Genomic DNA, 20,220 nt, shown 5'->3' on the forward strand with positions numbered 1-20,220 from the left:
ATCAATAAAACGCGGTAACACGTTGCGTGAAACGGAGCCAGCGTCTTCCGGAACGCGTATAGGCAAAATCCAAATCAGCGCAATAAGTTTGAGCGACAGCCTTACTGTCGCCGTCCAGACAAATTAAGCTCAGGATCTGTACGTTTCCCACCTTGTCTCAGTAAAATCCTGGACGTCCTCCTTCTGTACTAATAAAACATGCATATAGCATCGTTTGGATTCGTCTTTACGCACTTTTTGTCTTTGTTTTAGTTTCTTTTTCTCTTCTTTGCAGCTCGATGCTGTTGTTATTATAGGAAGGGAATGAAACTGCGACCCGATTGGTCCATGTGACCAAAACCACACCACTCCCCTTGCAGAGATTAGTACCATAGAGTATATATATAATAGAGACTGAACTTGCGCGAAGCTCCGCCCCCCCAGCTATTCATGTCAGTGGAAGTTGCTCAGTGGCGTTTTGAAGCACCCGGAAGACTGCCGGAAGTCCCTCCCAGGACCTCAACTTTGAGGTCCTGAGTGACGTAGGGCAACCGAGCGCTCAACGTTAAAGCCCAGCTGCACGGGGTTTCCCGGTCATGAATCCACGGGTCCGCCTGTAGTCCCTCCTCCTACCACTAGGACCCAGAGCTTCAACGTTGGAAAGTCTGCCTGCCCCCTTGATTAGTACGCTTAGTAAGAAATAGTCCCGGTTTTGACCACCGATTATAAAAATACTGCAGGACGGCATGTGGAGAACTTTTTTATTTTGACTTTCTACCTATAAATCTCTTTTATGGAGCAAAAATTATGTAGTGCCACTTGTGTGGGAGCGAAAGTGAACGAAAACGTTGCTTGGGGTAAGGCCAGATCAGCAGGATGGCAGAAGAGAGCCAGACCAGTAATGGCATAGTGGCTGGATCAACAATGCCTTCCATACAATATTACTCTTTGTTTATGTCTGTTTTCTTTGTTTTATCATCAGCATTATCATCATCACAAAAGTTCCTAATCTTAAAAATAGAAATATAAAACTGCTCACATTTTTATGTTTGATCCCAAGGCCATGACCGATGATTGGAGTAATTACCTTTGTAGTTTGTACCAGTATAATGAAATGCTGTGAAATCTTGCTTAGTGTTTATGCATTTCATTGTTACTGTTGGTTTCACAGGCATGTTCAATATAGCATACACTTACTGATCATACACTTACTGTATTTGTGCACACCAAGGTACCTCAACCTGGAATATGTACAAATTCCTCACTGCTGTTCCAATGGGGTCACAGTACAGAATTGGAAGTGTCAGTTCATGGGTCAGGTAAGCTGTGTATCCGTCATTTAGTGTACACAGATGCACCTCCAAAAATGTCCATCTCCTAGTACTAGACTAGATGAACAGACAGTATGTACAGCTGTTGGGCTTCTGTGAAAAGCTGATTTTGCGTAACGTTTTTTTATTTCGTCTAAATATTCTCTATTCATTGTGCGGCTCAGATGATGGAGGGGTATTTCTGTAATGTGGACAACATCGTTGTTGTTACAATTCCCTGTTTGGGATCATGTAAAGTTTGTAAACATTTCTGAGAACTGCATTTTTCCACTGGTTTAAGTGTTCTTCAAGTGCAGCCTTCCATTCTGTTATAAATGGGTGAGCTGCAGTGGCAAACTTCAGCAAGTGTGTTTGTACTTTTTCCCAAATATTGTGTGTGTGCTCGTCTACATATGACGTAAATTCTCCATTCATTGTCAATTTGTGTAGGACAAAAATTTACACTTTCTCTTTGTTAGAGCTGTATTTATTGCTGCTACAATGGTGGTGCTGGAGATATAATTGTTTACTCTGTAAGAGAGAGATGGGATGAATTTTGAAAGGGTTAGTCTTTACCACCATCATAGACTAACTGGCACTGCCCTCTTGTGGACAAATCATGTAATGACCTACAAACAGGTCAGTTTAGCAAAGTTTAGATGACTAAACTTGTGCCCATCTGGCACTGGCCTACTTGGGAACTATGCAAGTTGGGAACAATATAAATCAGGAATGTTTTTTAGACAGCCCCTTGTGCCTTTCTGTAGAAAGTCCTTGTGCCTTAACTGACTGTGAAAAGTGGAGCAACATGAGAAAAGGACAAAATTGTTTAACGAATATAATTAAATTCAAGTAAATCTTCACACACATTTAGGTTATTTCATGTTAACTTAACTTGGTGTGCTAATATGTTGCTTAATGTTACCAGAGGGTTGCAGGTTCTGGGTCAGCTTAATGTGTATTATGCTACCGGTGTATCTATTGTACTGGTGTGTTCAGAGCCAGTTACTACAGTCATTGTCTCTGGTTTATACCACACCATAGATCAGCAGGATGGCAGAAGAGAGCCAGACCAGTAAAGGCATATTGGCTGGATCAACAATGCCTTCCATACAATATTACTCTTTGTTTATGTATGTTTTTTTTTGTTTTCTCATCAGCATTATCACAAAATTAAGCATTTTGTTTTGTTTGTTCCCAATCCCAAGGCCATGACAAATGATTGGAGTAATTACCTTGTAGTTTGTACCAGTATAATGAAATGCTGTGAAATCGTCCATAGTGTTTGAGCATTTCATTTCATTGTTACTGTTTGGTTTCACACTCACAGGCATGTTCAATATAGCACACACATACTGATAATTTTATTTGTGTGTGTTTTGTTTGTGTGCACACCAAGGTACCTGGAATATGTACAAATTATTCACATTGAGCTGTTCCAATGGGGTCACAGTGCAGAATTGGAAGTGTCAGTTCATGGGTCAGGTAAGCTGTGTATCCGTTTCTGTGTGTGCGCCATTAAGTGTACACAGATGCACCTCCAAAAACGCCCATCTCCTAGTACTAGACTAGATGAACAGACAGTACAGCTGTTGGGCCTCTGTGAAACCTTCCATTGTTTTACTGCTCCAGTAGTGTTTTTCTCATTTTTAAAAAGGTCATGTGGCCCACACTGTCCACTGGAGCTGGTGGTTTCAAAGCCTAAAAGTAATTACACGCCAGGAATGTGAGGAATATTTCATTTGAAATGTGTCTGTAAACAACTAAACTATTATTTTGGTGAATTGAACTTGTTTCGAAAAAAACAATCAAACTAATAAACTTACTTTTCTTAATCACTGCGTAATACTTATGTTCTTTATTAAATTTATTGCACCAAAAAATTCTTCCAGTATGTTCAGACCTTAAAGGGTATTGCTACCACATTGTCTAAAAGCTGTTTTGTTTCACTGGCACCAAGGAGTCTGTCTATGATGAAAATGAGAATAAGTAATTGAAACAAATTGACATTGATTGTGTCTACCCATGGATGTGCAATAACTTATGTTTTTAGATCCATGACCAGGATCCAAGAGCTGGAGTCGGCCATACAGAGAGGCCACCAATTAACACCCAAGACGGCACCAGTAGTCTGATATAATCACTGTGATTTGAACATCATTACAGGATATTTGTTTGTGGTGGTGGTATAGGAGAAAAGGGAGAAGCAATGCCTTCATTGTTTTGTGGCTTTGTGAGTGTGGCCTGGCCTAGATATGGGTCTAGGATTGCTCCTGAATAATTGAGTGGTTTGGTTTGAGTTTAGTTGTAAATGTCACAGAGATATTCTTTGTTCTGTTTTGCTTGCCAAAATGTCTTTGTATGACAAGATGATTGGGTTTACTGCATTTTGGTAATGCAGATTCAGGCAAAGATGTTGTCAGTCACAGGAAAGACATTTCCTTTAAAAACATTGTAATATCACGATTCACAATCCTGTATTGTAGTTTGTGTAGGTTACTGTATGTGAGGACCACCAAGAAACTGATCACACTTTCCAGGCTATTGTTAGTATTTAAGTTCACACATCATTGTGCATAGCTTTATTTAGAAAAGGTTGGATGACAAATAATACAGACAGAAGTCATAGATTGTACATTTATTTGCCTGGACTGTATTTTCTCAAAAATAAAATTCAAATGATTACACCAATGATTGCTGTCTTAGTTTTTCTTATGAATATTATACTCTTTATTAACACAGGTACAATCACACACAGTAGACCAGTTACAACAGCCTTATGGTACACCTTTTAAATACTGAGCTGTGCAAGTCCATGGTCCTGAACACGGCGTTGAGAACCAGTGTTTTATAGAATTTGGTATTTGTCGACAACAAAAGACGTTTCCGAAGAGAACCTGACAGGAGTGTCTCCATCCACGTGGATTACCTTGGTAACCTGGACGTTGCAGTAGTTGCGCTTGGACACAAAAGACACGTTGACAGGGAAGAAGTTGTCGGGCTGGCCGTTGATGTTGAACTCCAGACAGCCACTCATGTTGTTGGCATCGATGATAGGGAGGCGCCACATCAGCAAGTTCTGCTTTCTGTCGTGTTCGCACTCGCCATCAAAGTCACTGATCACTGGTGCAACGCCAGTTGGTACAGGGATGCTGATGACCACATTGTTGAGTTCAAGGCTCTCTTCCTGCAGCTCATATTCCATGATGACGTCACACCCACTGACACCCTCTGAAGGCCAGCAAGTTATGGTAAGAGGTATCAGGGACTTATCTGTGGTCTGCAGCCTCCACTTCAGTAGCAATACATCCTGGTTGAGGGGGAAGGAATTCTCTGGGTTCTTCAGACCGATAACTGACTCATCTGTGAACAGCTTCTTATCTATGTTGGGATGTGTCTTCAGCTCAAATCCCTTTTTGTCATTGTTGTTGATAATGAGACAGATGCGGTTGTTGTTCTCTGTGACTTGGGCTGTGACCTTACCCAGCACCTCCATGTTCAGTAAGCCTCCGTCACGGCTGCACGTCAAAGACATCGTCTCCTTCACACAAAGCTGCACACACTCATCATCGCCTGATGGTAGCAGCACGTTGGTCTTGGTGGTTGTGTCTGAGCCCCCTCTCCTCATAACAAAAGCAGGGATAATGGTCTCACCTTCAGATTTAAGCTTGTCTACAAAATCTTCCACCTCTTTCCCTCTGGAATGCAACTTCAGAGCCTTAGGCCTACTGCTGCTGGTCCCACTACTGGGTCTGATTGGAGCCATCTTGGGTGTCCTGGGATTCACAATGGTGTCAGCGATGATAGACCCTGGGGTTGAAGACGTTCTGCTGAATGCCTGCATCTTGTTCCCAGAGCGTTCTGCTTCTCTCCTGGCCTGCTGGAGCTCCCTGGCCTTTTTTATCCCCTTCGCTCTGGCCTCTCTCTCCTGGATTCTCCTTTTGGTGCGGAACTCCTCCTCCTCGCGGGAGTACATCTGTGTGAATGTCAGGATCTGTGTCGGGGTCACGTCCTCCCTGTAGCCCAGTGCCACGATCTCATCGAAGGCAAAGATCAGGTCAAAACAGTGCTCCGATATCTCACTCTTCTCCAGCACAGGACAGTACTTTGGAATCACTTGAGAGAATAGCCTGAGTGTCTCCAAGTCCTCCAGGATGTTGCTGTTCTTAGTGGTGAGGAGGACCATGTAGAGTAGTTCCCCCAGCGGCTGGTACACGTATCGGATGCTGTCGGTCTCCACGAAGGTGTGCTGCTTGCCGATGGTCATGAGGTATGGGAAAGCAGCAAGGAGAGCTTCAATACGTATCCGGGTCATCTCCACAAACTGCCGGGACAAGATGGCCTTGCCTGCATGGGTGCAGACTGCAGCTGCCAGAAGCACCATTATCACAGCAGTTCCTTATTATAATCTCTGTTATGACAAATGGTAATCAATCACAAAGGTAATGTAGAGCAACTGGTGAAAGTGCCTCCTTTTATTCAGCAGATTTGTCTCGTCACGATGACGTGTACTTTCCCATATATGGTGCTAGCTGCAAGGTAACCATGGTAACGCGCATATAGCCACGTCATCAATGTTTACGCTACCGCGTCCTTTACTTTTGTTTCCATGACAACGATTGTGCGACGTGAGCGACCATGAAATATAGCGCGAACACCTTGTTTACGTCTAGCTAGAGCTAACATATGTCAAGATTTCATGGATGTTGATAAAAAAAAACATTGAGTGGATTGGACTGTTTAGCGAGACGTTTTTTAGGCCTTGTTTGTTTTAGGATCGTCTTGTTAAATATATATTTTACTTTCGATTTAAGTCTACTAGCCCACTTTACTAACAATGATACAATTTCAAAGTCAATAATAAAATACAATGTAATGTACGTAGGGGGGGGGGGGGGAGGGGGGGGGGGGGGTACTTTGTATTTGTTGACACCCCGTTGGATGGGTCATGTTAATTCCGGTGATCAAATCACGCGATGTCCATCAGGTAACTTCTCGGGGACCCCGAGAACGGCGAGAAGTTTGCCTGATATCGAGTCGGGGGTAATATTTCGTTGTGATTTGATCTGAGAACCGCACTCTAGAGTCTAGATAATACTTTCGTAAACCAAAGAGAACGTTCTGGAATTCTGTGTGGTCCAGGTAACGATTAAATAACTTTGGTAAAGTTATTAAAGTTGCCTGATAGATTGGTCATTGGAATAGATTGGTCATTATATATTGTCGTTATCAACAGAGTAAATTGTCTTACTAAGCTAGCTCACAATACAGTCACAATTTAACACAGCACATTATTATTACATTAAACTCGATTAGTAATGCTTAAACCTTTTAAATCAATGCAAGTTCAAGTTCAACATATCTATCACAACCATCAGTCCATCAGATAAGATACAGCTAAGCTAACCGTGTACATTAACGGAGCCATACATCCCTATATTAAGCTAATTGGCATAACGTTTTTGTTTGTTTGTTTTGTTTTGTTTGAATTTCGTCTATAAATATGTTCTCTATTCATTGTGCGGCTCAGATGATGATGGGGTATTTCTGTAATGTGGACAATATCGTTTTTGTTGTTACAATATACCCTGTAATAACATTTCTGGGATTTATCTACTGCATTTTTCCACTGTGATATAAGTGTTCTTCAAGTGCGAGCCTTCCAGTCTGTTAGGATGGGTGAGCTGCCGTGGCTATATTCAACAGGTGTGTTTACTTTTCCCAGATTGTGTGTGGGTGTGTGTTTATTAACAGTTTGGAGAATTACAGTACATTTCAAGCACAACTCAATACAAAAACCATAAAGCATTACACTTGTTTACAATAGGGTCCACCCTTTTCAATTCAATCAGAACATGTAGAGACGTACAAATATACACTTCTATATAACCAAAAGGAGGTAAAAAGGGTAGCAGATGTACTTTTGGAAAGGTGCACCAAGAGGGAGCATAAACAGAGAACAATAGAGGTCCTAAACTTCCTCACATATACAGTATCAAATGTGTGTACCTACACAAACTATTACAACGTTTTTTTTTAAAGGTGGTGTCTTTCCTGTGACTGACATTAATTCCTGTATCTGCATTACCCCACATGTTATGGGGGCTGAGGATGCAAAAACTGAAATAGTCCTACCATATACAATATAAGAGGCGAACCAATTTAATACTGTGCCCTTGAAGCCAACCTCATCCTTCTAACATTTTAAAAGAATGGCGTGATCAATAGTGGCAAACACTGCACTAAGGTTGAGGAGTCAACAGCTAAGAGAATGTCGTTTTGAATAGATTCTGTACTATGCAGGGTTCTGATTCCTGAAACCGGACAGAAAATGGTCCAGATATGAATTTAAGTAGATCTGTGAGAAGACAACCTTTTCTTGTGTGTGTGTGTTGTTAAGGAAATTATGAGGTCCCATCATTGGCACTCAGCAGAGGGAGGTGAAGGCATGACACAGCACAAGGAGTATGGCATATATCAGCATCGTTCTTTATTCGTTCCAATCATCTCAGTACAGCAGAATCGTAGCATGGTTGCTCATCGTCGTACAGTCAAGAGTGAAGCATCACCCCGTTCCTCCCCAAGTTGTCCCTTTCCCTCCCCTTTATTTCCCAACCACACCCCCCCAAATTGACAGTCAGTGACAGGTGTTTTATTCAAATACAACAGGACATGGACAGATAATAACAGGTGGTCATACAACATCTCCGTTTATGGTCGGAGTTAAGCGAGCAGGAAACATCCTATTCCAAGTGATCTAAGATGAGAGCACTATTAGTAAGTGGGCATGGGACCTCCAGCTGTCATTAGTGACAGCTCCTGCCAGGAAGCCATCGTTGCTATTCTGATTGGTGACCAATACCCACGAATAGGTAATAGTAACAGCTGTCAGATTGACAGCTGTTGGTTGGTTGTTTGGGAGAGGAGGTTAAGGTGTAATGGGCAGGAAACAAACTTATTCTAATCTGTTCTATTGCGAGGACAACACACTATGACACCTTAACTGACAGACAGGAAACTACTCTAAATGGGATATTTACACAAATACATGTATGACTCCAGCTTGTCGATAGTAACTTGGAGATGACAGCTGTCAGATTGACAGCTGCATTGGTAGTCTCCTTTTTGCTCTGACAGGACTAGTTACCCCAATGTGTATTTGCTGACATGGTGTTTTACAGTAGGATGGAAAAATGGGATGTATATATCTATTTGGCAATAGTAACACCTTGGCTGCCTGGCTTGGAAACTGATTCAGCTGTCAGGTGACAGCTGTCGGTCAGTCCGAATGCGTATGTGTGATAGTCCATCCTATTTGACTGAATGGAAGACAAGGTACTACTTATATATTTAATAGTTATAATTGACATTCTAAAACTCCCATTACAGTGTGTGTGTGTGTGTGTGTGTGTGTGTGTGTGTGTGTGTGTGTGTGTGTGTGTGTGTGTGTGTGTGTGTGTGTGTGTGTGTGTGTGTGTGTGTGTAGACTTGGTGTCCACATACATTGAAGATCTGGAGAGTCCGAATGTTCTTACTCTTCGCAGAGCGGCCAGGAATCTGGGCAGTCTGCCAAGATCCTTCATCTGTGGCAAACTTCAGCAGGTGTGTCTATAATGTGTGAACATTTTACAGAAATTCAAGAATGTGTGTGTCTGATGCTGTTGCATGTTAAAACACTGGGCTGTGTCATGAATGTTGCCTAATTGTGTGTGAGCGTGCGCATGTGTGTGTCTGTATGATGTTGATGTTAAGAAAATAATGCGGTGTACAGACGAGGATGTATTCTGTGTTACCCGGGCAAGTATTTAGCCAATCTGCCCTTTCCGCCACATGGAGACGGCATTTTTGGGGACTCAACCGGCTAATTTTGAAACCACCTCCCAGAGTGGCAAACTTTGGAGACGCGACTTTGTCGTCTCTGTGTGTATACTTTGTAGATTACTTCTGGCAGAAGAGGATATATGAGAATATTAGTAGGCCTATGGAAAATCATTGAAATTGTAATGATTTGTAATGAAAAGAAAGAAAAACATCAGCTACAGTTGATTATGCCCATGCCTACTGAATGATTATGCCACATATATATGCATTTTACAGGCCGTGCATAATATAGCCTACACTACACGCAGCTTTCTCTGGGTGTCCGGAGCTCTACCGCTCTCATCTGGACTACATAATTAATATAACCGCAATGTGGACGCTCAAAACTTTAATCCTGTTTTCAAACTTGAACGGGTAACAGCCCGAGCCGTTCAGGGTTAGGGTTGGGGTTAGAGATAGGTTTAAGGTAAGGAGATGTGGAATCAATGTACCGGTAAGTCGATGTAAAGTAAACATAGTGTGCATGTGGGTGTGTGCGCACACGTTTTTAGATCCTGGAGAGCCTACAACAGATTCTAGAAGAGGAAGTGGACGATAAAGTGAACTTCACAGAGGCCAGGAGAGATGCAGTCACGGCCATGGCTCAGTGAGTAGGCCTATCACATTTCAGCTTCCTGGCTTTCATCTCCAATCTTATTTCACATCCTCCCCTCGACCGTGCTTCTGCAGCAACCATCTGCAGTTCCCATGTCTCTGCCCACCCCATTGTGTCTGGTAGCTTTATACCCACTCACTTCTCCATTCCTCTTCTGTAGAACAGCCACTGCCACTGTCCAATCCTACCTTAGTAACACCCAGACACATAGAGTAAGACATAGTTATGCAAACTCTGTTCACTTCATGGGGCCAGTCCAATGGCGGCTCTTCTACATAGACTTCTATTATTGAGCATGCCACAATGCCACATATATATACAACCGGAAGTTTACGGAATGCATAGGAGTCTATGGGCTCGCGCGATTACATGAACCACATGACCGGGCTGTTTTCTGCCCCTTCAATATCGCAACTCTTCTATTAGATGGCTCTGGTAACACCATAACGACCATAATGACATGTCAACAATTTCAGAACAAGAGAAAATGCCGAAATGGTGTGCATAATTGAATCCTGAATGTTAGGTTTTTACCGAAATAAAATGTATTGCTCAAGAAGTGAGGTATTATTTCCTTTGGAATATGTATCTGATATATCATGCTGAAAATGCCATTGACATGCCAGTGTCTTGACATGGCAGGTATGACCTCCTAGGTCGAAACGTTGGATTCTTGACTTAAATATACAGCATCGTGGCTACGAGTGTGTGGCCTTTTTCTTATTTTTCCAGGTATGACTTGACAGGCATAGCAACACGAGGGCCTTTACTAGTGGGATTAGCAATGGGCAAATTCAAGTAAAAAGATTTAAAAAAAAGATCTCTTCTTGTGCACCTTTTTGTCTTATTTCAGATAAAGGCTTGGATAAAGTGATCTGGTCCATCGTATTGCATTATACAAAGTTATCACGTACAATACAATTATGATATTGTGTGGACATGTTGCGATATTATGCATCAGTCCAAGCTTAGTTTTGAATTTTGCTCCTCTCCAATCTGTCTTCACTCTGTGTCTGTCTGTCTCTCTCACTCTCCCTCTCTCTGTGTCTCTCTCCCATGCATGCACGTACACGCATGCACGCGCACACACACACACACACACACACACACACACACACACACACACACACACACACACACACACACACACACACACACACACACACACACACACACACACAGAGTGTGCTTGACAGCAGGTGTGCAGGCCAATGGGTCCCCAGACTCTTTTGTGTGTGCGGAGAATGTAGAAGATTTGTACAGAGCACTGCTCAACAGCATGGATGACTACCATGGTAGCACCTGTCAGCAGGGTCAACTCAGGTGAGCCAGTAGGGTAATAGCATTGGCAAGTTCTGGTAACAAATATTTGGGGAGGGTTGGCCCAAACCAGGAAGAACATTTGATGGTGAAAAGCAATGGAGAATGCCTAGGTAGGTATCTGAGTGAGTTGTATGTCAAATCTTCCACCAAGCCAATAACCTGCTGTTCCACTGATCATACAGTAGGCCTACATGCACCTGTTGCCATCTGTTCAGTTGAGTGTGTTATACCTTTTGAATAAATGCTCTACAAGTTCAGAGTGAGCTTGAAGATCACTTAGTTCTTTTAAGAAGAAAATGGGCCCGGACCACTGGCCTAGCGGTCAGAACACCTAGACTCAATGTAGCATGACCGATCCCGATGGCCTTTGCTTCATGTCACTCCCCATCTGTGTACCCTTTTACTGTCTGCCTACTATACTATAATCTTAAAAAATCACACCCGTGTGAACTGAGTGGTGTAAGGTCTTATATAGACTGATCAGCTGTGGTCTGACGTAATGTCTGACGTAATGAAATCACACCCGTGTGAACTGGGTGACCATAGCAACCATGCTCATTGTTTTTGGTACGGACAGACACGTAAACTAACAAAGCCAGTTGTAGGAGTGGTTTACACCACTCAAAAAAAGGAGAAGAAGAAAATGTGAAATTGTAAGAATTTCTTATTTTTGCATCCTATATTAAAATTGGCTAATGAGTCGGTGGGCCAGCCGTCTGGCTGCCTGGTCGTCACTATGACTCAGGCGTAACCCCTTCACTGTGACTCAGACGTAATGACATCAGGGATCTCCATACATGGGCAAAAAAGGGGTAAGGACTGACATATATATGTCCATATTGATTACATCTGGGATCTCCATATACTCTATGCTCATATAGAGCGTCGCAGTCCCGCCCCCTACCAGGGCCCAGGAAATGATTCCCCGTTCATTTTCCTCATAGACATTTCAAAAAGTATTTATTTAAAGACCTTTTAAGCCTCGTACAAAGCCAACTCGAGTTGTGAGAAATCATAACAGCAAACATTTTTCGGGCCGAACAAATAATTAGAAAGAAGAAGAAAACGGCAGGTTACAACACTTTTTTTCTTGTTTTTCTTCTTTGTAATTATTTGTTTGGTCCAAAATATTGTGTTTATTTGTCACAACTCGAGTTGGCTTTGTACGACGCTTAAAAGGTCTTTAAATAAATACTTTTTGAAATGTCTATGGGAATAATGCATTGGGAATTATTTCCTGGGCCTGGCGTCGTCATGAAAGGGACTGCGACGCTCTATTGGCCAGATCGGCGGTGCAACGTGCGTATTTATGGTTCTGCCTCGGTCTGCAGACCCACCTGGATGCCCCTTAAGGCTCATTCATAGTCTGGATTTTCGGTGGTGAGGTGACCACTGGAGCTGAAATAACGTTGAGCGGTGGTGAGTAAAAACAGAGAGAAGGGCTGGGGCGGTGGCGGTGGTTTGCTCTTCACCGCGGCTCGTGACGTCATGTTGTAGTTCGGTGGTCACCTCACCACCGAAAATCCAGACTATGAATAACGCTTAACTCTCCCTCCCTCTGTGCCACAGGGTGAGAGAGGCAGCCATGTCCAGTCTGTTGGATGTCAGCCTGTTGGTGGTCAGCAATGCTCCAGAGCTGCTCTCCCCAAACCTGTGAGTAAGCTTTTTTTCCAATTAAACTGGCTTCTTTTTCAATCATGTGTCACACGTTCAAGCTTTGGATGTTAAAACACAAGCCGTGCACCATAATAAAAGTAGTGTTGAACATCTCTGAAAAGTTCTTTATTGCCTCAGGGAGTCCGGATTTAGTGGCTGTGGTACAAGCAATTACTAGACTCTTATCGTTCCTTGGAACTCTTCATATGTGATATTTATTCATCCCATACTTTCCTATATGCAGGGTGCAGCGTATGATGTACCGCCTGGCCAAGCAGACAGCGGAATGCTGCAGAGACATTGCTGGCACAGTGTTTCTGGGCCTCCTCTACAGCACAGAACATGCAGTCCCTCATATTCCCCACCGAGAAGAGCTTCTGGGCATTTTCCCTGTGTGAGGCTCCCTTACTCCTTTAGTGGCAATGACAATCTTATTTAGAGGTTCAAGCCTGAAAGGGAAGAAATGCTGTGGTTTTTGTGCACACCATTCTCCTGCCATAGTTTTGCAAAATTCCTATGAGATGGTAACGTAACATCTTAAAATAATTAAAAGTCGTATTGGGTTACTTTAGGATTACTTAACCTGATCGGAGTGCTATACTGTAATTCAGTATGTAACTCCTACACCATGAGTCTGACTAACACGAAACTTGCTACAGTCGGCTGGTCTGAGGACAAGGTCCCATTTTCTGTGTTTTTGAGTGTTTTCAGAAACACGTCTTGACATATCCTCCTAAACAGCAGATTGTACAATTATTTCGAAATTTCCCACTTGGTTGGGGGTACCATCATTTAAAATCAAATGCATGGCCTGGCGCACATTTGGCCATATATAAACAACAATTTGTCCAAACATCAAACACTTTTGTCTTTTCCCCCCTGTTTCTTCAGTGACGCCACAGCCAGTCTTAACTGGAACAACCCATCCGAAGTCATCCCCTATATCACCCAGATGCTGAGACTGCCCGAATACCGGAATCACATTCTTCTTGGCCTCACTGGGTCAGTTGAAGGACATCTACAGTCCATGGTACACCAACAGAAACAGATATATGTTTTTCTCTTTGTGTGAAGAGTACTGATGTGCTATATCGCTTAGATCTCTTTTAGATCTCCAGTATATGGAGATCCTTGATGTCATCAGTATATTATCATATATGGGCATGTCCTATTTGTGCTCAACTACCCATGTATGGAGGTGATCTGCGTTTGCACCCGATGCCATGAGGGAACATTTAGGTTAGACAACACTCCATATTTGGACATCGCTGCGTTGAGTCGTAGGGACATGAGTGTGACGACGTGGTCCGCCGGCCCACCAGCCGGTCATCCCTTAAGCCAATTATAATATACAAGATGTGAGAAAAGAATCCTGTTGATTCCTGATTCCCAACTGCAACTTTAGTCATCTGTTACAGATGTGTTTCGATTCCTGAGTTTGAGTGACAGGATCCTGATTCCATGTCAGGTTGCTGTGCTGTTTGAGTGCAATGTCTCAAGTTTTTCATTAAGCAGCTTTAATTCCAATTACACAGTGTAGTAATTAATGTGTGACTGTGTCCCTTCATGTGCATGTATGAAACCGATGAATGTTCCAGGGAGTCGATCTGTTTCTCTAACCTCTAGGTTGCTGAGCTGCTGTTGCCCCATCTGATTGACTGTTATGCTCATGAACAGTTATCCATGCTAGCCATGGGACAGACACTGTTAAGCATCTTCAGAGCCCACATTTGGAATGACAGGTGCACGCACGCACACACACACTCACTAGTCACTCACTCATATGCTGTATTTTTGAGGGGCGCCAGCCCCTCCTAGGTTTAATGTTTGTTTTTAGTTCAATGTTTGTTTTAAAAACGCCATTGACAATGAAGAGAGGTTTAATGTTTGTTTTTAGTTCAATGTTTGTTTTAAAAACGCCATTGACAATGAAGAGAAATTAATGTTTGTTTTGTCACACAAACACAAACATTAAATCCCATTAACAATAGAGAGTTTGTTTTACATCACCATTACTTCACCTAATCATAGCAACATGAGTTAGACTTTAATATATTAGCGGCCCTCACTTCACACGGGTGTGATTTTTGTTATATATGTGTGTCAACATATGGACACTAGATGCATAATAATAATAATACATAAGAGGCAGTGATGTATTGTGATTATATCATGGCTAAAGGGCTGTTTATAAGACCACAGGGGTGCCCAAACCTTTTTGATTTCAGAGCTACTTTTCAAACTTTTTTAGGTATGTAACTGTAATGCTACTTATGTTTGTGCGCAACATTCTTTGCTAGTTCTTAGTTCTTTGTATTTGTGTTATACTATACTATGTTATGCTATACTATATTCACTTCTTGTTACACTTACACATAGACCTACTACACATTACATTCAGATTACTTCAGGAGACTCAAAAGTAATGTAAATATGTATGTAAATAATTCAAACGGACGGAAAAGTTATCGATTTAACATTTATTGCCCAGACTTCGATGACAGTGTTATATATTTTTACACCAATGATTGCCTTCTTAGTTTGTCTTTCTCTTTTTTACACTTTTGAAATGCTAGTAGCCACAGACTACAGAGCTTACTATAAAACAGTCACACACATAAGACAGTTACAATAGCGTTAAGTCTGTACACCTGTTACAATTTGATGAGTTGATCACATGCAGAAACAATTTGACAATGTGTCACTACTGTTATATAACTGAATGTGATGGGTTTTTTTTAATAAATATAATCTGACATTTTGTAAAGCTTTTGTTTACCAGTCTTTCACATCGTCATATTGGAGAGGAATGGTTAACCATTCCTATAAGCAACTCAGGGGAAGCTAGTGGCTTGCTGGCATTGCTAGATAGACACCAGCGTCTATTAAAACCAATGTAATACTGGCTTCATTGTGTGATTGGCTACATGGCATTAATTAATGCTCTGGCTAGCAATAATTTCAATGACAAATGTACACCTTTCTAAATGTAAAATGTTAAGGAATCCCATATAAGTAGCACCTGTGGGACCCAGACCTGAAGGATGGCAAGTAAGAAACTACACTAGATTGAGGACTACAGAATTCTACAAACTATAATTCAGTACATACTATTATTCACCAACATTCTGTTATACAATTATCCTATTAAATATGAAATATGAAGACATATCCTTTCAAATTCTTGAAAACAAAATATTGCAATTCTGATTTGTGCTGACGGCCCTTTTCTATGTCAATCAAGTCACCTTAGTGAGTTATATATTTAAATTATATATATTTTCATGGCCACAAAGCCACAAAACCTGCACAGGCTTTGTGATGTACTGGTAGACCTTTTGGGCACCCCTGCTTACCATTCCTTTGATATTGTGTGTTTGTTTACATGTTGGCCTTCAATAAATGTTACAGAATGTACCTTAACATTTAGTTCTGTCACTCACTGTAACTTTTAAGAGCCTGACAAGCTAGCTCGAAATGCACTTGTAAGTAACTATTTTACCAAGTGTGCAAATTTGAATGGCTTTATTAGAGTAATATTATATAAAGTAAATTACGTAGTTACTTTCAAAATGGTGACTTACCACCCTTCACTATACATGCAACACTGTTTCAACTATAGCAGCAGACATCTCCTCCACTGTACTGATTTTGTTTTCCTCCCAACTCTGTAGAGTGACCATTGGTTTCCTGAAGATGTTGCAAGAAACGCTGTCTTCCGGCTACTTGGACTTTGACACTCAAGAGCAGTTAGTATTGTTTTGTAGCTACGAATCCCTAGACCATGCAGGGATGTACAATTTACCCAGAGCCCAACTTTACATTCTGTTCTCTCAAGTTGCCAGTTCTGTGAGGACATTTTGGATCTCTGCCTGAGTGGGCTGAAGAATGCATCGGAATTCCGGAAGCTCCAATCCTATATCAACATGTGAGTCTCACACCCGTCAACAACCACCCACATCTTTCTTTTCTGTCATTTGATGTCTTGTACTGTTGTGTTGTGTTGTGTCTTGTAATGTGTAATGTAATGTAATGTAATTGACAAAACAAATCTAAAAAACAAACAAAAAACAAACTTTCAGTTCTGAAAATGACCTCTGAAACTATACCATCTGTTGAGAGTGAGACTAGGTTTTTGTTGTAACTACAGAAACTACTGTAGGTTTTCTGAAACCTAGTTAAGTTCATTCAGTAACACTAAATATTGTTAACCAATTGTATCCAGTGGTTAATAAAGCAGTGCAAATCATTTATTTCTGAAAAAATTATAAAACACTGAAATACACTTACATTTCACATGAGTAAGTCTAAAGGCCTGAGTATTAAGGCTACATTGCAAGTTCAGTACAGCTGCCAGTTTGAATAAACAGTGTCCACTGTAGTTAACTATCATTATTCTAGATATCAGGTACATGTCTTTGATTCTGCTGTTGTCCTATGCCTATAAGCATCTGTGAGCTGTTCCGGTTCCCGGGTGAGGTGAGGAAGAAGGTTCTGGACACGCTGCAGGACCTGTTGTCTCACCACATCCGTGAGGTAAGTCTGTTATCTTAAACTGGAAACAATCATCTGGACCATAGTAGGCCTACAATATGTCTACAATTCCATTGTAGACTTTGGGCTCTATCTTCTGCCCTGCACAATACAGCACAAAGGGGCAGTGCACTTGTCATTCATTACTATCTTGAATCTTCCAATCGACACGGGTTGGTCTTCAAATTAGGTGTTATCTATTCTAGTGCAATCAGGCCACACTACCATCTTACCCACAGACTTTGCGCTCTGCAACTTATAAAGACCAGTTCCAAGTTAGTCTTACTCTAATCTGAGTTCCCAGACGTTTTTGCCAGCGGTCGAGGAAAACAGTCTTCTTCTTATCGAGATATCAATCTCAAAATGATGTCTTCCAGATGTCCTGTGCCTGTGTAGGATTGGCTTCAGAATCACACAGATTTTGTCCAAAACACACAAATTGCTATACATTCTCTCTGGAGTCATGTGATCAAGATGTATCAGTCACACGTACCAAACACCAATCAAGCAAATGTTTGGTCGTTTTCTTGGGCCACCACAATGCCTTTCCAATGGGAGTCACATGGTTTGATCAAACATTTGTGTTTGATTGCTGATGGTGTTCTGCCCCTCCCCCCTCAAACAAAAATGTTTGATCAAACCATGTGACTCCCATTGGAAAAGCATTGTGGTGGCCCAAAAAACCTGATTGGTGTTTGATACATGTGAATGAGGCCTCAGGCTTCGTACACACCTTTCGGACACACAGATCTGTCCGACCGACCACTGATTACATTTTTATGATTTGATGCCTCCATGTCCCACAATGCTTTGCGCGATTTGGGCGGTGCTACATACGCGGAAATAGATGCACATTATGTTCAGTGTAGTTTTCTTGACTGCAGCAGCAGCTAGCGGTAGTTTGTCGAGGCCGTTTTTCACACTCAAAGTTCACTTAGAAGGTCCGGATCAAGGACCAAGGACCAAATATTTGCATTTAGATTTTGGTCCGTTTGGTGTTCACACTGGACTTTGTAAAGCGTACCAAATATGTAAACAAATGACACGTGGACATGTTAAGCGAACCAAATGGTGAAAAAAAGAAAAGAGGTCATTTTACGACGGAGGGAAAAATAACATGAGGGGGTGTGGGAAATCACTGTCTACAATTTTTGGGCGCAACCTTCAGTCACACAGAGAAGAGAACAGCAACATGAATCATGATTGCAGCAACAACTTGAAATTGCATTAATTCTTAATAATTATTTTATTAGCCAAATAAGACAACAGATGAACAGAGGAGCAGGTGTTTGAACAATAATGTGCTTGCTGCTGGTGCATACAATTCACCGGAGACGTATAGCCTACAACAAAGTATCCCCGAATCCCGATAAAAGGGACTTTTCTTCCATGTGTGCACCTTAACCTGATTCGATATAGGCCCATGTTATTTCTGCGCATCAAATCGACGGGCATTTCCATGTCATCTTATGGTTTAAACTTGAAGCCGTGCTGGTCAGTTAAGCTTCAAGTCAGAACAGCTCCGCTGCAGTTGAGTTGACCTATATCACGTCTTTTGCTATAGTGATGTAATCAATTAATCATTTAGGACCACCTGTGTAGCTTATTTAACATTTGCTCCATTGGCTCTTTATGCGTGCGGCTGTGCGCTAGAGCGAGACAGGATGATTTTAAATATTTCTCTGTCTGCGTCTCTCCCATAGAGCTATAAAATATTAAAATATATCGGGTCTCTCCCCCCACATGTGCGCGCGTCATAACTTTGCGTGGTGGCGGTGGCGCATGCTTAAAATAAACAGATCTACAAGCTTACATCGTGTACCATACCGTAAGTACCATTCGTGTCGATAACTTGTACATCTGTTATATTTGCGCATGTGAACCTCGTACGCTGCCATTACATTTCTACTCTAGGCTACTCATAGACATATATGCGTCTACTATTAAAATCAATAGTGATCCCTGTAAAAAAGACATGCTTTTAGAACTAATTATTAATGCAGCCTCACAACTGCCGAGGCCCGACGGCTATTTTGGCTATCGTCCTGTATTTCTGTATATAGAATAGAACTTAGTACCAGACTGGACTCACTCACTGGATACAGCCGTGCGCAACTTGGACTCTCCAAGTTACGCACGGCCGTAGCCAAAAGAAGACATACAAACAAGCGATATAATAGTCTGTGTCACGTAACTCAGAAGACTACAGCCTAAACCCCACCCAGTGCTGTCAAGAACGGAAGTTCTCTCCTATTAGTTGGCGGTTAAAAACCACCCTTCTGTCCGATCTGAAGTCCCACCCTGTTCGTTGGCTGTTTTGACTACAAGGTGTCCGATGTGTTTGTTGTGCCCTCCGCCCCCACATCGGACAGGTTTGTCCGATCAAACGACGTGACTCCCATTGAAAATGAATTGGAGCAGCAATCAAATAGCAATCAGGCATCGCACACGGACCAAACATTTGTTCTTTAGGTGTGTACGCAGCCTCAGACATTTTGGTTTTACACAACCCTGTTTAGCAAAAAATGCCACAAATCATGAATCGCACGTCGAGGGGCCTTCATGACAAACACAAAGAGGTTTTGTGAAATGACGTGTTTCCCGCATCATTTGATGTCATCTCTCTAGACGTCTCTATATTGTCATTCTCTACTAGATGTGTCACATACGTCTGTTTTGTGTACTGTAGGTCAGGATGATTACAGCTGTGAAGCAGAGGAAGATGCTGATGATGTACCCTGTCTTCAAGGAGACAGTGTTGGTTGAGGCAATCAACCTGCTCCTGATGACTGATTTTTGAAGTGATTCTGAATCGTTTAAATGTTTATCAAGGTTCAAGGTGTTCTTTATTGTTACAGTTGTGCATCCATTGTTGTATTATTTATGTTGCCATTTGTTTTTTCATGAGTTCTTTGTATTTGTGTTATACTATACTATGTTATG

The 20,220-nt window shown here is 41.8% G+C and overlaps 2 protein-coding genes across 2 annotated transcripts; one reads left to right on the forward strand and one right to left on the reverse strand.

Annotated features, from left to right (window-relative positions):
- Positions 1-3,346: 3,346 nt before the first annotated feature.
- Positions 3,347-5,706, reverse strand: LOC306916474 (coatomer subunit delta-like). Its single transcript, XM_079494361.1, has one exon. The coding sequence runs from the start codon at positions 5,671-5,673 to the stop codon at positions 4,138-4,140; it is 1,536 nt and encodes a 511-aa protein (XP_079350487.1). The 5' UTR covers positions 5,674-5,706; the 3' UTR covers positions 3,347-4,137.
- On the forward strand, positions 5,626-20,194 carry LOC306916484 (tubulin-specific chaperone D-like). The gene is made up of 12 exons (XM_079494372.1): positions 5,626-5,731; positions 6,931-6,995; positions 8,776-8,891; positions 9,662-9,756; positions 12,658-12,741; positions 12,989-13,138; positions 13,636-13,774; positions 14,371-14,486; positions 16,419-16,493; positions 16,583-16,672; positions 17,193-17,280; positions 19,967-20,194. Exons 1-12 carry the CDS (start codon positions 5,706-5,708, stop codon positions 20,075-20,077), a joined length of 1,155 nt encoding a protein of 384 aa, XP_079350498.1. The 5' UTR covers positions 5,626-5,705; the 3' UTR covers positions 20,078-20,194.
- The last annotated feature ends 26 nt before the right edge of the window (positions 20,195-20,220 follow it).

This window comes from Electrona antarctica, assembly GCF_951216825.1.
Source record: "Electrona antarctica genome assembly, chromosome: 2".
In the NCBI taxonomy this organism is placed as follows: Eukaryota; Metazoa; Chordata; class Actinopteri; order Myctophiformes; family Myctophidae; genus Electrona; species Electrona antarctica.

Coding starts and splice junctions, on each gene's coding strand:
- LOC306916474 (XM_079494361.1), bottom strand. CDS start 5,673: ATGGTGCTTCTGGCAGCTGCAGTCTGCACCCATGCAGGCAAGGCCATC.
- LOC306916484 (XM_079494372.1), top strand. CDS start 5,706: ATGACAAATGGTAATCAATCACAAAG. Junction 14,487..16,418: donor GCCCACATTTGGAATGACAG/GTGCACGCACGC, acceptor CCAACTCTGTAG/AGTGACCATTGGTTTCCTGA. Junction 17,281..19,966: donor TGTCTCACCACATCCGTGAG/GTAAGTCTGTTA, acceptor TGTGTACTGTAG/GTCAGGATGATTACAGCTGT.